Here is a 16917-nt window from a genome sequence, read left to right as displayed (position 1 = left end):
AGCTTTAACCTACTACTAGATAGTAAAACATTTTTAGAATATGATAGATGTCTCTCATGATATCAGAATTTGATTGCACCCCACGTATGACAATCACTATATTAAATCTGAATTTAGCAATAATGTGGAAAGTAAAATTAGTACTAAAGGTCCAGGTGGAAAATGTACTATACCGTTGTTCAGTTGTGTTTGTTGTGCCTACTGAATGCAGAATCAGCCGCCCAGTTTTACTCCTCCTACTTGGGCGCTGTCCACTATTGCAGTGCTGATCCGGAGTGACGTCTGCCTTATCTGGTATTGGCTGGCCCGGCCGCCTGGTCCTGGTGCTTCTTCTTTTCTGCGGGGACGCGCACATTCTCCAATTGTGGCACAAAACATCTTCAAGAAAGTAGCTGCAGCAGCACTGTGACAGTGTGACGTGACCTCAGCATCTTACACAGCATCTCCGAGGCCACGCACATGACATTGACATAATTAAAGCTATTTGTATGTACTTTTCAATCTACAGACACATGTTAAGCATTACATGCGTTTTATAGACGTCACTGGAAGGGATGGTTACTCTGTTTATGGTTATTATATACGCCTTGGACAGCTAATCTCGAAAGTACTACTACTGTAAGCTTTAAGAAAACTGGTTTAAAGGTTTGGCTGCAAGACTACTTTGCGTTAAGTTTGGTTATGGTCTACTACCAACCTCATTATTGAACTGTGTTTTGTAAGGCAGCAAATGGATTCCAGCTGGGATTGTCCCTTGTGTCATGGGCTGGTCAATTAGGACCAGAGCCATCAAAGATTACTATCTATCCATCTTTATATGTACAGTATCATCTATCTATCTATATCTATCTATAAAATAAAATAATATTTACAGTAGACTTACTAGTAGTTACTAATAGTTTTATTATGCCAAAACATATTCTAATTGGGGACTATGTAAAAACTGGACCTGGGTAAGACCCCCAGACAGCCGGACCAGACATCAAAATCTGAAGTCCCGAGCTTGTAGTGTCCGGTCCGGGGGGTGTCCCGTCCTGGGGGTGTCCTGTCCGGGGGTATGCCAGTGCTCACCAGGGACATGGGGAAGGGGAGATTACAGCCTCCTTGTGTGGTCCGGACCGTTCCAGTTTTTGCTACATGCCCAGACCATACAGGGAAGCATTATTCTCCCCTCCTCCTCTCCCTGGTGACAGCTGTCACGTGAACCCCCTGGACAGGACACCCCCAGGACGGGACACCCCCTGGACCGGACACTATAGGCTCCGGACTACAGATTTTGATGTCTGGTCCGCCGGTTCGGGGTCTTGTCTGGGTCCGGTTTTTACCCATACCCTTTTAATTGTACTTTTCTATTCTGCTCTATTTTACACCATCATGCAGATATGTAATTTCAAGTGTTTGTCAATTCACAGTAAACCAGTTATTGGTCTGTTTTTCTACTGTGCTTGGCTGTTACTGCAAAACATTGATTTTAAGATGATATATTTCTAAGGTTGCCTATATTGTCCAATCTTTTCCAGTAAAGACTTTGAGCTAGAAAACATGTTATCTAATGAATTAATTGGTAAATAATTTGGCATCAAATATTGAGGTACACTCGTTACTTTATCCAGGACACTGTATTTAATACACTGTTACTCACCAACTCAATGAGTGCATACATACCAGGGTCCAAATGTATTTTCTAAAGGTGCCCACTAGGGTGATTCACATGCAATTGGTCACATGCGATTATGGAAATAAATTGCATGAAAATCATCCAAATCTCATGTGATTGACATCAGGTCGCATGGGCTGCAGGAGACATATGTTGGATCGATCAAATGCAATATATCATATGCAAAGGACTGCATATGATATATAACAAATGCGATTCTGCCACTTGGCAATGTACCTGGTGGCTCAAGCAGTGCATACTGTAACTATTACATTTGCGCATCCCTGCCAAAATTTTTGGCAGCGCCCCCCCATGCCGCATCTGCCGCCAGTCTTGTCTGCGGTCCAGGCGCTCCTCGAAATCCTCCTAATGAAAACAGACCCTCACAAAATGGCTGCCCTTATTAGCAGACCGTTTTAAAGGATGCTAGGGGAAGCCGCCGCCTCCTCTAGCATCCTCAAAAACTGTCTGCTGTAAGGGGGCAACCATTTTGTGAGTGTCAGTTTTCATTAGCAGGAGCCAGGAGGAGAGCCGGGACCGCAGACAAGTAAATCTGCAGGTCCAGGCAGCGGCAGCGGCGTAACAATAGCCCAACAGACCCCCGGCACCCACACTTTCTCAGCGCCTCCCCGCCACCGCGGGGTCTGCAGGGCTATTGTTACGCCACTGGGTTCAAAACAGAGGCGGATTTAGACCTCATGGGGCCCTAGGCAAGATACCAGTCTGGAACCCTCTTTCCTCAAACAATCCATAGCACAATATACTGTATATTTGAGGCAGGCAATGAACGATGAGTGCTGATGCGCGCTCCCGCACTATTCACTGATATTACCATCAGACTGAACGGCTTTCCACAGCGTCCTGCTATGGAAAGTAGTTTACAGCTGCAAAAATTACTGAGCAGGGATAAAATCGCTCAGGGTGTATGCACTGAGCGATTTTCAGCCCAGCAATTTTAGCGATCATTGCTGTGCATACACACCGGGCAAAACGCCCAGTGTGTGCACCTTTAGTAAATTTACCCCTGAGACTCTGGCTTCCTCATAATAAACAGTTTTCTTACAGGTCACTGTAGTAGTTTTTCCACTGCTAGCAGGGAATGGTTAATAGCATTGCACAGTAGTAAATGTTACGTTGGAAGAATGTTATATTGGAGCAGTTTTTGTGTGCTAGTAGAAGTGCCTTGTGGCAACGTATTGCCCGTACACCATACTGGCAGTGGAGGGGTTAGCGGTGGATCCCTGCACTGCGCGGTGTCATGTTTCAGCACCTTGGAGAGGTTCCATGCACGCTCCCGCGCCCCAGCACCAGCACCAGCAGCAGCAGCTCTGCTCTCTCAGGGAAAGCTCCGGCCAGCCGGGGATCTGCTCCTGCTGCTGCTGCTACCGCCACTGTGACAGGCTCCTTATTGGGGGGGAATCTGCGGGGAGAGTCAGCCAGCTGGTGCCTGCTCCTCCAGCAGCAACAAGGCAGACACTTCTATGTGCGGATATGGAGGAATTCCTGCAACGCGCCAAATCCAGACTGGTGAGTACATTTCTTTGTTTGTTATTGAAAAATAGGTAAAATCATGTCAGGTAAGACACCGGGATTCACCATGTATTCATTTGGTTTGGAGTTGAGACTGTAATAGTTTATGGCGCACACACACAGCCCCACCCAGAGTAGTAGTGGATGGGGCAGCATCTGTAGTTGAGCAGGAGTTGTAGATTGTTATTGTGATGTCATGCTGCTGCTCTGTGGTGGCTTCTTCAGGCAGGGCTTAAATGAAGACAACCGGGAATCTAGTAATATGTAATGTGCATTTATGTATCTTATTACAATATAAGCTAAGTGCGACATACATATGCTGTACATTTATTTTCTTCACAAGCTATTGCATAACTGTGTGCTCAGCTGTAACACATTTACAGAATACATAAGTCTGCACGTGGTTATTATGCAGTGTAATGCATTTTATCTATGGTTATGTATCTCCTACTAGCAAGTTGGGGAGCTGTAGTTTGCTAAATACTACACTAAAGCAGACCATTTACCACTTCCAATAAACAATAGCCAACTCACACAATTACAGTATACAGAGCAGCATATATTTAGAGACTGAAAATATTCCTAATACTCTTTTTATTTTGACCCTTTATGACCATAGTATCTACAGTTTAACCAGTTACTACTACATTCACAAGATTCTTTACTGCCCCTTTTAATATGCATCGCTGTCTGTTATGTATGTAGTTATATACATTTGCATACATTTATACATACCACAGTATTACAGTAATCCTATGTTACCTCAAACATTCATTTTGTCCCAGCAAGTATGTTATATAATGTGACATTTATCTTTTACTTTATGCACACATGTTGTGCGTGGTCCTTTCCTTTCTCATTGCCTGTACATCTTCATGTAATGAGGACTCACACTCGTGGTTTGCTTACACGGAGCGATAAACTCTGTGCGTTTTGAGCTAGATTGCATCACATCTAGTTCCAGGGCCAGACTGGCCATCTGGTACTTCTGGCAAATGCGAGAGGGGCCAATGGCCAGGTGGGATGATTTATTTTTGTAAGTGAAGGCTCCGCCTCCCGATCGGCACACAGAGAGCCTCTGAACTCACGGTGGGTCTGGTGGCTCTCTCTGTGCACTGCTGAGCTCCCTGCAAGCTGGGAGAGACAGCGCACGCATGTGTGCGTGCGCATGCATGTGCTCGGCATGTGTGTGCGTGCGACAAAGGTTGCGCGCGTGCACAAATGTCAGGGCCGATTCGGAGGCCCAGTCTGTCGCTGTCTATTTCAATACGCATGCCATGGCAGGGGTGGCCAGAATTTTGTGTCCCGGGATCTACTTTTAGTTCACATATTTAGCGGAGATCTACCAATGGGCCTGATTCGGAGGTGACCATATACTGATATTTAGTTTTGCTATTCCGCATGCATGAAAGTACCGAAAACCCCTTACTGCAGACCCGTACATCTAACTGTATGATGGCGGGCACAGTTGCACATGGCATTGCTGCCAGTAGAGATGGTAACTGTATATTTCTGCAGATATGAATATATAAGAATCAGCAACTGCATACAGTGGCGTAGCTACGTTTTGGGCGCCCCCCCCGCTGTTAGGGGGGGGCGCCCATACCCACCCCCGCCCCGTCGAGCAACCCCCCCACCCCCCCGGCCGCCCCATCGCCTATGCTAACCCCCTGCCCCGCAGTCTTACCTATCGCGCTGGTCCCGGCGGCTCCGTCCGTTCATCTGCTGAGGACCACCACAAAATGGCCGCCCCCGTACAGCAGACAGTTTCAGAGAACTGTTTGCTATATGGGGGCGGCCATTTTGTTGTGGTCCTCATCAGAAGAACGGAGCCGCCGGGACCAGCAAGATACGTAAGTCTGCGGGGGATTGGGGGGGTAACTATAGCACCGCAGCCCCCGGCGCCCCCACCCGCGGTGGTGGAGGCTGCTGTGCTATAGTTACGCCCCTGACTGCACATACATACACAAACATACATACATACATACATATGTTCGCTAGGCTGCTAACATACACAACCTACTGAACAGTCTGTATCACTGGAACCATTACCACAGCCCACAGTTATCACTCCTGAGCTGTCAGCAATCCACGTGGGATCATGCCTATATTATATGCAATTCAGAGTTTAACATCTTCCAAATGTAACATGGAATTAATATCGTTTTTCTTATTTTTTTTTTTTACTTTCGGTCAGTTATGTAATTATTGTCTGTAATTGGAACCTCTGCAGTGTGAATCCTGTCCTACCCCTTTCACATCACAAAATGCAGGGTCGCACTGGGACTTTGAAATGGTTCAGTCCCTAGACAACCCTGCATTTGGGATGCAGTTAAGATCCCGGCAGTCGGGATCCCGGCGTTCAGAATCCCGACGCCGGAATCCCGACCGCCGAAATCCCGACACATTCTCCCTCCGTGGGTGTCCACGACACCCCTGGAGGGAGAATAAATTAGTGTGCCGAGCGTAGCGAGCCTGTAAAGGGGGGTGATCCCCGTCCCCCCCTTGTCAGGATTTCGGCGGTCTGAACGCCGGGATCCCGACCGCCGGGATTCAATACTGAATCCCTGCATTTTACTCTGTTCACATACCCTCAGCGAACTGCCAATATTGCCGGTTCGCTGACCTCACCCAGGGGCGTGGCAGAGCATCATCGGGGGAGGTGGAGGAGGCAACGCTTAGTGCTGGCGCTGCTCCAAGCACTGCCTCCTCCATTGGTGTGAACGGGAAACAAGTCACTCGACCTTATTAACCTGTTCACACCGCAAAGCAACACGGCAACGAACCAGTAAGAACCCTTCTTTTTTACTGGTTCATATTGCAGTGTTGTTTTGCAGGACCCAGTAACCCCTTTCACATCGCACCAATTACCGGGTCGAACCGGCAAGAAACCGGCATGAACCTGGTAATCACAGTAGGTGCGATGGGAAAGGGGTATAGGTTGCTTTTTATTTTACCCTTGTATGTTCTATTGTCATGTATTGCTAATTGCACATTTTAACCTACGTAGTGCGTCCAAGATGGCCGCCTCGCCTGGGACTCTCCTGTGTAGAAAGAGCCGTGACTGGTTCTGTTAATTATGCAATGATCTCTCCTAATCCCAATGTGCGTAAGAGGAATAATCCTTGGCATCGATAACACAAAATGTCTGTCACACCTTTGTATTTTATTCATTGTTTCTGAATTCTCTGAAAACCTAAACTTCTGTAATATGTTCATGTTATCTGTAACGTGTCCTGTGCCGAACTGGAGAAAAATACTGTAGAAATATAATTCTTCTTCTTCTTCCTTTGTTAAATCTTGTTTTTATTTGTATATATTATTATTATTATTATTATTTATCAGGAGTTAATAACCCATATATCATATAACCGACTTGCATTATTCACATACAACACATACAAATATAATGTTTCCCTACCAAACCTTGAGCACATATTAGTTGGAGGCATTGATTCATTACTCCATAAGCCCCGCCCATTTGTATGGTCAGCTCAGTGATCGGGGTGTAAACTTACTCCATAAGCCCCGCCCATTTGTATGGTTACCTCAGTGTTCGGGGTATAAACCTACTCCATAAGCCCCGCCCATTTGTATGGTCAGCTCAGTGATCGGGGTGAAAACTTACTCCATACGCCCCTCCCATTTGTATGGTCACCTCAGTGATCAGGGTGTAAGCCTACTCCATAAGCCCCTCCCATTTGTATGGTCACCTCAGTGATCAGGGTGTAAGCCTACTCCATACGCCCCTCCCATTTGTATGGTCACCTCAGTGATCAGGGTGTAAGCCTACTCCATACGCCCCTCCCATTTGTATGGTCACCTCAGTGATTAGGGTGTAAGCCTACTCCATACGCCCCTCCCATTTGTATGGTCACCTCAGTGATTAGGGTGTAAGCCTACTCCATACGCCCCTCCCATTTGTATGGTTACCTCAGAGATCAGGGTGTAAGCCTACTCCATTTACTTTCCATTACCACCTCTTATCTCATTTACCCACCAGCCCTCACTGCGACCTCCTGACCTTTTGGAGCATTTATTAATATAAATAAAGACAAATTCACACAAAATATATTTAATAAATAAATTCAAACTTTTATTTTAAGTAAAATGTATATATTATTTTTGCTCTGCATTATAAAATAGGGAATACTGGAACAGGATTGTTCCAGAACTCTTACACACTTGTCCTATAAGAGGAACAAGATGGTGGAGTCATCCATCAGCACTCAGGAGAGGAAAAACCCCCTGTGGGGGAAACCTCTGGGGACCCATGGCTGACGGACTGCCCGTCCCTCTAGGCATTAAGAGACTTTGCAGAGTTTGCCCAAACCACCCACCCACTAACCTTATATAACCCGTCATCCCTTATGTCACCCCAAATCTGTATTTTAACTTTTTTCCCAGATGATGAAGAACGCACCCGATGGCACCGGGGGGCACGCGCATGTCCAAAGTAATGGGGGGAGAGACAAGGTAGGGGGGAGAGACAGACAAGGTAAAAGGGGCGAGACAGACAAGGTAGGGGGCGAGAGAGACAAGGTAGGGGGAAAGAGACAAGGTAGCTAGCTACCCATTAGTATTAGGACTCCATGTAAGAATCAGTCAGAACCCCTTTAGGACTCGTCTCTGGTGCTATAAGGGGTTAGGGCTGCAATGATATATATAGGACAGCTCTAACTCTGTTTCCTATGTCCCCACTGGGTCTGAGCTCTATACACATACACAGACGGCCGTCATGTATGTGCATTAGTCAGTAACCCATTGCCAACAGGCTGCTGGCAACACAGCAGAGGATACAGCGGAGGAGGGGACACCGCTGGTCCTCGCTGGAAAGATACTGTGTGTGATGGTAAATACCAGCGGCATATCCTGTGTATCACCCTGACACTAACACAATATGCTGCCAGTATTTAGTATCACTCTTACATGGAGCCCAAACTATGATAAAGCTATAACAACAGTATCAGATAATAACAAAGTAATGGGTACAGCACCGTATACATCTCTCCCACCTCTGCACATTAATAAGTAGGGATCCGTATGGGGACTTGATGCAGCATAGTAGGACACATTTGTGCCTTGCGACACGTCCTAACCGCTCCATACAGGGTTTATCCAGCGCCATCCAGACACCGCCCTTAGGTGTCCCAGGCACAGCCCTAGTGGCTGCTTAGTACTGCCCCCCTAGGTGGGAGATTTGTTATTATCCAATACTGTCCTGTCGGTCAGGTGATCAGTCATATATTACAGTAGTCACGCTCCGAGTCTACCGCCGCATCGTGCTAAACTGCCCTTATCTCTGTCCAGTCACTAACCTTATGTGAGTATGTCCTCCTGCTGGTGAGATGCGCACTGCCCGGAGTTCTGTGAGGTGAATGAGTGAGACAGCCTCAGTATAGCCCTGATTATGACATCACTATGACCTCACAGACCCCACCTGATTGGCCAGTTTGTGGTTTGAGGCCCATTATGACATCACAGCTCCTTTATCTTTTGCATGGCTGATCTGAGGGAAATGTGATTTAACTTCTCACTTTAAATATTACATTCACATCAGAATCTAATGTATTATTTGATGGCAAGATTTCCCTATAAATCTTTGGTAATGTGAGGTTTTATATGAACACAATTTTCACTGTAATTACATTGTATTCTAGCAGGGGTGACCTCCCATCATAACCCATTCCAGGAGAGACAAGATGCTCTCTTTCTGGACATTCATATCAGTGGCAGTTGCAGGGCTGCAGCACAGTCCACAATTCAGATAGGGGAGCCCCACCAACTGCCACCTTAAACTCCACAGTCTGGACTCACTGGCAGGTGTGGCTCCCCTTATTGAATTTGTGACATTGGTGCAGTCCCACATCTACAACTACCACTGGCAGCAAGTCCAGGAGCAGAGCATTTTGTCCCTCCTGGAATGGGTCATGTTGGGAGGTATGCGGGATCTACTTTTAGTTCACATATTTAGCAGAGATCTACCATTGTCAATGGGCCTGATTCGGAGGTGGCCCATATACTGATATTTAGTTTTGCTATTCCGCATGCATGAAAGTACCGGAAACCCTTACTGCAGACCCGTAAATCTAACTGTACGATGGCGGGCACAGTTGCACACGGCATTGCTGCCAGTAGAGATGGTAACTGTATATTTCTGTAGATATAAATACATAAGAATCAAGAACTGCACAATCAGCGTGAATCTCAGCCAATCAGCGTGCGCCGTGCGGCCAGTGTTTTCAAAACAGAAGCGCTTCTCGCGCCGCCGCATATCGCTAGTTATTTCTTATTCACTGAAGGGACCCCCACCGCCGCCAGCTTTATACTCAGCGCCGCAGGTACCCGCGCAGCAAGGACACCACTGCAGGCTCCTGTCAGAAGCCGGCATGGACCCCCTTTGCACGGGGGGCGAGGGGCGAACTGCCGCCCTCCAGTGGCCGGCCCTGCATACATACATATACACACACATACATATACATACATACATACATACATACATACACACACACATACATACATATACACACACATACATATACATACACACATGCATACATACATACATATATGTATATATATACATACATACATACATACATAGCATCCACCTCTGAACCAGGCTCACAGGCCCTATGCTTCCCACAATAGATTTTGTTTTGCTGACCGCTCTTACACACATAGGGCCACATTCTGCTTGCCTCGCTTGGACACCAATTCATTTGCAGAGTGTATCTTAGCCCACTGCGCATGCGTACCATTCGCAAGGCGCATGTGTAGGTTTGGGCAACCGTGCACACTCGCGACCTTACGAGTAGAAATACGCTAGCGAACAAACTCGTGCAGAGTAGTCGTAATGTGGGCGTATGGATTGGCGAGGGCACAACTGGGCGGTAATCGGGGCGTATACTGGGGTGGTGACTACATGTGCTGGGCGGTGGCTTCGCTCCACTGTGAGAGCGCTCGGACTGATTGAGCTTAAAATCATTAGCTCGGTAAAAGTAAAGGCCCCCATACACTATGCGATTTTGGGCCGATTTCATCCGATTCCGGCACTTTGTGCCGATAATCGGGTGAAATCGGCCCAAAATCGTAGGTGTGTGATATCTGATCCGATCCGCGGTCCCGTGCGCATCGGACCGGATCAGGGAGGTCGGACGGTCTGTACATACGATCACGTCCAACCTCCCTGTATGCATATGCTTGCCACCTGACAGGCATATGCATGCAGACACCGGGGGAGCAGTGGGGCGGGCAGCGGGTCCCTGAGCGCCGGCGAGTGCTGCTGACTGACCTGGCCGGGCAGTGTACTTACACATAGCAGCAGCGGGGACGGGACGCGTAGTGGCGCCGCCCGCCCCCACCACCGCTGCCCGCCCCCACCACCGCCGCCGCTGCCCGCCCCCACTACTGCCGCTGCCCGCCCCCACTACTCCTCACCGCCCTGCAGCTCCCCGGGGTTTTTTTTACATGGGATAATTCGCATGCGATTTATCCCATGTAAAAAATGGCACATCAAGTGCCAAATTGTATGTGAGCCTCCCGGGGAGCTGCCGGGCGGCTTGCAGGTAAATTGGGTCATACTTGTCCCTAGGACAAGTCGGCCTAATGTATAGGGGCCTTAAGTCTTACGCCTTGCAGGACAGCCAAATCTCTGCCCCACATTCGCAGGGGCGATCAACACGGACAATTGCTAAAATACCTACACACAATATACACCCATGCAGCATACACGTTTCTCTACTATTAGTTATATAATCACATATATAAGAATGGTAGATGCTATATGTGCTTGGATTACTAATAGTATTACTAATACTGGCCATAGTGACCTTCAAATGAAATTATATTGTTATATTTTATTTTGTATTTGAATTGCTTTGATACCTTTATGTTTATTTTTGGATTACATTTGATTTCTATTTTAGCGCAGTCTGTCTTTTTCTCTCTTTGTGATCTTTCTATATGTGGTCCAAGTACCCGCATCTGACTGCTGACTGAACAGAATATTTGTGATTGCTCATAATTTGTTACACCGTGGTCCGACAGCGCACAGCCATTTTCTTCTGTTATAGGATCTATTAGTCAGCCAGCGACTGATAACCAGGACACAAGCACGGAACCACTCTGGTATTGTATCATATTAACGGAGCAGGCGGCAGCTGTACTACAGCAGCATCAGCCTGCAGCCACTGTACCACCCATATCAGACAATTACACCCGACACACTACATTCAGGAGTCGGTCAGGATGTACTTGGTGCTGTTAGGAGCCTCTGTGCTGGTACAGAGCGGTAAGCCCAGCATATGTGGGTGTGGGGCCATACTGATATATAGCAGCTGCAGAGGGCTCTTCACAGCACTCCGGTGCCGTCATGACATCAGGGGCACTACCGGGAGCTGGCATTCTGAAACGTCAGATGTTCAAGTTCACGTGTATTTTGTTAATTTGGCTGTGATCTACCAGCGGATGCCCCAAGATCTACTGGTAGATCAGGATCTACCTTTTGGCCAGGTCTGCCCTACAGCATCACAGAAACTTGAGGTTGATCTCAGTCGAACCCAAATCGCTGGGCCTTCAATCTGATACCTGGTCCACATGGGTTCATTGGTTCTAGAGATATTGCAGGTAAAACTTTTTTTTTTTTTTCATTTCTGAAATGTAATTTCATGGCTGTTCATGTTGTTTGAGGGCAGATTTCTCTGGGACCAAACGGGCCAGTTTCACTGGACCAAAATCATCTGAAGGCTACATGTAAATGGGTCAGTTGGTTCCGAAGATTTAGCTGGTTGTTTAAAGGGGGGCGGGGGTGGTTTTCTCTCCCCCTCACACCAGAAAATGCAGGGACTAGGCTTGTGTAAAAGGGGCCAGTCCGAGAATGTCCCTGCAAGATCCTGGGACCACATTCGCTGCATTTTCTGGTATATAAGGGGTATTATTTCAAATAGCCGGGACATGCAGTGCTCTAAATACAGCCGGGCAGCCCCCTGTTCTCTGCCCGGCTGTTAATGGCTGTCATTTCTGCCTGTCGGCGACTGTCCCCCAGTTACCGCGAGCATGTATTCCCCCTTGGCAATGAGCATGTAATCCCACATGGCAATGAGCATGGAACCCCTGGCAATGAGCATGTAGGTATTCAACACTTATGTAGCATAATTTTTAATAGGCATTATGGTGTTTGGCATAATACATAATGGAGATTATGGTGTGCGGCTTAACATGTAATGAGCATTATGGTGTAAATTTTTAATGTGCGCCTTTTCGCGCGCAATGCCCCTATTTATGAAGTATATTGTGCATTATTGCTCAATCTGTTTGGTATAGTGCAGGCATGTCCAAACTATGGCCCTCCAGCTGTGAAACTACAAGTCCCATCATGCATTGCCACAGTTTTGCAATTAGGGAATGCTAAAACTATGTCAAGGCATGCTGGGACATGTAGTTTCACAACAGCTGGAGGGCCACTGTTTGGACATGCCTGGTATAGTGTGTATTTTGGCTCAATCCATGTGGCAAAATGTGAATTTTGCCTTAATCTGTGTGGCATATCGTGAATTTTTGCTCAATCGGTGTGAATTTTGTCTCATTCCATGTGGCATAATGTGTAAGAAGCAAGTACAGTATAAGGGGTTACTATTGTGTTGCATGATTTGTATAAGGGGTATATGGTGTGGTAAACTTAGGTTACCACATAAAAGGTGCTGACATACTGTCTACCAAGTTTCGGCTTTCAGTATTTTTTTATGACTGGAGTGCCGCCTCACCCCTCAAGTATCTTAGGACATCGGCGTCCTGCGGGTGCACCTTTGGAGTGCACCCGCCAATATATCTCCCTGCATTTTTCTTATGCCAGCCCCCTGCGTTTTCCAGGCATATATAATTATTTGAAAGTATTTACACAAATAGAGACACACCCATGAGCAGACCACCCAACCAGAACACTGGTAACGTCCCCCACATTATTAGATGCTGGCCGCAACCCCTATTATTGCGCATAATAGGCCCTTGATAATTTTCAGTTCCAGGCCCATTTAGACCTTAATCTGGCTCTGATGCCATGGGCATGCGTATTGAAATCCCTGTAAATTGACCATACAGGGAGGCTTTATTCTCTCCATCCTCTACCTAGTGACAGTTGTCAAAGGCAGCCCCCCAGACTGGACACTCCCCGAACAGGCACCCCTTGGACATGACACTACAAGCTTTGGAATGACAGAGATTGATGAATGGGGCCTGTCTGGGGTTCCAGGGTCCTATCTGGTTCCGATTTTTACCCATACCCCAAACTACATATGGTGCAATTATGTTTCTATTTTCAAGCCTACACTGTGCAACAGACAGGTGCAATGTGATGAGCGCTCCCGCGCACACTCCATCGCACAGCACATAAAGTATGTGCTGCCTGTACTTTTTGAACTAGATTGCATTGCATCTAGTTCAAAACACATGCTGAACACCGAACCGGATGGCTGTTATCTCCCCGCCCTTATGTCCCTGGTGAAAGCTGTTATAGGCATCCCCCCAGACATGCACCCCCCCCGCCCCCAACCAAACAGTTGAAACTCCATAATGCAGTTTGATGAATGGAGCCTGTCCGGTTCGGTGTTCAGGGGTTCGGTTCCATTTTTTACTTAGTCCCTTTTAGTTTGCGAACTGTTCAATTTTTTCCCCACATTAATTAACCACATTTGGATGAAACTACAAAACAAATTGTGATTGTGATATCCATGCAGTGCATTGTCTGTTTGTTCACTAATGCTGCTTTCACACAGCAAAACCTGCTCAGACCAGGTATTTAAAACGGTTTTTAAAACGGGTCAGAGCAAGTTAAACCCCTTTCACACCGCATGTAAATACCTGGTCTAAAGCAGGTTTGCGGTGTGAAAGCAATACTGTAAAAACGGTAAAGCAGCCTTTCTACCCTACCCACCACCACCCCCAGACAGGCACCCCCGGGAAGCAGCCTTTCTACACACACACACACACCCGACAGCCGCCCCCCTGCACCACCCCCCCGGACAGGCACCCCAGGGAAGCAACCTTTCTACACACACACCCGAAAGCCGCCCCCCCTGCACCCCCCCCCCCCCCCCCCCGGACAGGCACCCCCGGGAAGCAACCTTTCCAGGACAGGCACCCCTAGGAAGCAGCACAGCCCCCCCCTCGGAGGCAGCGGGACATCCACATCGGGCTCACGCAGCCCGCTGCCCGCACTCGGCTGCTGGAGGTAGCAGCCGCCCCCGCTCCGATACCTGCAGGCTGACGGGCAGACAGCCGCCCGCAGCCCAGTGGATCTTTTTATGTGTCAACCTTTTTCATGTTGAGTTTTTGGTTGTATCAGAAGGCTTGGGTGCACTTTAGGTATTAGTGCAAGAGCACAATTTACACAGAAATACAATGTATTATAAATTAAAACAAATATCTAATAGGTAGTATCACACCATTAAAAACTTAATTGTATACTTGCATGTTATGGTACATGTTACAACAATGCAACCTCAATGCATTCTAGATGTCTGTTCTTTTGAGGAAACTGTTGCTATGTGCAAATGGAGAAACGTGTCAAGACCCTTTGATTGCCTTCTTCCATTGGTTTTGATATTTCCAGTACTTTAGAGGCGTCTTCCCTCCTCCCTCTTACACTCGGTCCGGCCTCCTAAGGTTTCCGCCTGCTTTCAACCACCCTGTCTCTGGTCTGGTCTCCAAATAATCTCTGGTGTCCTCACTGCAATCCATTCCCACCAACGGCTGTGTTGTTACACCTGCAAATAATGCAGCAACCAAGGACATTCTAAACAGCCTTCAAGGGACCATAAATTGGACTTTGCCATCTGTCCATAAGGACCTTAGTGAGAGACTTACCATCTACTGGCACCATTGATTTAGGGCAATTGCACAAACTACACCCAGACACAAAAAGAGTGTTGAGATTAATAAGAGGTCGAGCATAGCGCCTTAAATCTTCTAAATAACTGAGCCAGCGAACGGTCATTTGGACAGCTAGAATGAATTGAGGTTGCATTGTACATAACGGGGGAAATTTACTAAAGGAAATTTGTAAAAAATAGGTGTATTTATATCCTGAAATACACTTATTTTTGACATTTACTATCCCGAAAATACGGCAATTCGTATTCGTATTAATAGCACATCAATACGACTACGAATTGCCGTATTTTTGGGATAGTAAATGTCAAAAATATTTTTTTTTTTACAAATTTACTTTAGTAAATTTCCCCCAACATGTAAGTACTGTATACAATTGTTTTTAATGATGTGATGCTACATATTAAATATATGTTTTAATTCGTAATACATCGTATTTCTGGGTAAAGTGTGCTCTTTTAACTAATACCTAAAGTGCACCCTAGCCTTCTTTCCACTCAATGAGTAGAACATATATACTTATTGGGAGCTGCAGCCCTACACAGAATTTTTGCATCATAGTATTAATTAGGTTTTATAGATTCTGTGCAGATAAATCAACCGTGCGCATGGTTTAACCCTTTGAGTGCTAAGTGAATTTTTTCAAAACAGGTGTGAAAATTGGCAAACATTTTTAATCAGCATAATGACCTGTAATGTTTACCTTATACCTGTATATAGGAAATATAATCTTTTTACAACAACATTTGTTAGTTGAATTTATATAACAAATTTGAGCAACACTGGCATTTTTAGCGGATATGTTGAACACCTCTCACAGAGATGTTGGCACTCAAAGGGTGAATAGCTCTATTGTTTTTGGTTGTGTCACTTTTTACAAGCTGTTTCTACAGTACATACTGTAGATAGATGGTCAAAATGTTGACAGTTATTTTACCCTAACCCTCCACTAGTGCCTAACCCTCCTCTTCCCGGTGCCTAACCATAATCATTCCATCCCGCATCCTAACACGTAACCCTCCCAAAGTGCCTAACCCTAATCCTTAACCTATTGTAAACCTAACCATTCCCTAATTCTAAAGATCATGTAAAAGTACATGTCTTCCTTTTATATTTGCACGTCAACTTTTCGAACCTGTCAACCCAAGTCCATGATGACCATTTAACTGTTGGCATTTATTACTAGTGCCTGCTGATCATCTAGTGGGGCCGGGGATGGTTGAACACACTTGGAGCTCCCGGCTCCCACCCCAGGAGCTTACATCCCTGGCCCCCTGGAGAAGCAGAGGAAGGGATAGATCCAGCTCAGCGGGTAACCACTGCTAGTGAGCAGCAAGATCAAGATGGTGCTGCTAATGGCTGCCTAGGAACTGTGCCACTCAGCCATATGTACCCCTGTGTCTCTGTCTCGTACACTGCATAGCAACCTATAACTATACTGTCTCTGCTTAACTGTTGCCTGCCTGGCTGTCGCGGTGACCAGTGGTGCCGCTGATGGCTGCCTATGCACTGTGCAGCTTGGCGGGTATATGTTCCCTGTGTGATAACTGTACTGTTTCTGCTTATTGTTACCTACCTGGCTGTTGCGGCGTCCAGTGGCGCCCCTGATGGCTGCCTAGGTGGTGTGCTGCCCAGCAAATATATGTCCCCTGCGTCTATAATCCCCAGAGTACATCTAGCGTATACCTGTATGTGTTATGTATATCTGTAATGTCACTGTTGTACTGTTACCTAACCGGCTGTACAGCAATCCAAATCCAATTCCTAGTATTTGTAAGTATACCTGGCCAATAAAGCGGATTCTGATTCTATGTACTGTCCATCTAGCATCCGGATACTATGCT

The 16917-nt window shown here is 46.6% G+C and overlaps 1 protein-coding gene and 1 long non-coding RNA gene across 2 annotated transcripts in view; one reads left to right on the top strand and one right to left on the bottom strand.

The window, feature by feature from the left end:
- The first annotated feature begins 2965 nt into the window (after positions 1–2965).
- PRUNE2 (prune homolog 2 with BCH domain) overlaps positions 2966–16917 on the top strand; it is a 307490-nt gene continuing 293538 nt past the window's right edge. Inside the window, exon 1 of the mRNA XM_083186134.1 lies at positions 2966–3184. Coding sequence (XP_083042260.1) covers positions 3149–3184 — 36 coding nt within the window. The 5' untranslated portion in view covers positions 2966–3148. The remainder of the gene's footprint in view (positions 3185–16917) is intronic.
- On the bottom strand, positions 7258–8962 carry LOC146029039 (uncharacterized). Its single transcript, XR_014455300.1, has 2 exons — positions 8628–8962; positions 7258–8554 (listed from the first exon to the last, which is right to left on the bottom strand). It is a non-coding gene; the product is annotated as an uncharacterized LOC146029039 (long non-coding RNA).

This window comes from Crinia signifera, chromosome 1 (genome assembly GCF_055691185.1).
Source record: "Crinia signifera chromosome 1, ASM5569118v1, whole genome shotgun sequence".
Classification (NCBI taxonomy): domain Eukaryota; kingdom Metazoa; phylum Chordata; class Amphibia; order Anura; family Myobatrachidae; genus Crinia; species Crinia signifera.
Note: the sequence above shows the minus strand (reverse complement) of the source record. Positions and strands in the feature narration are given on the sequence as shown.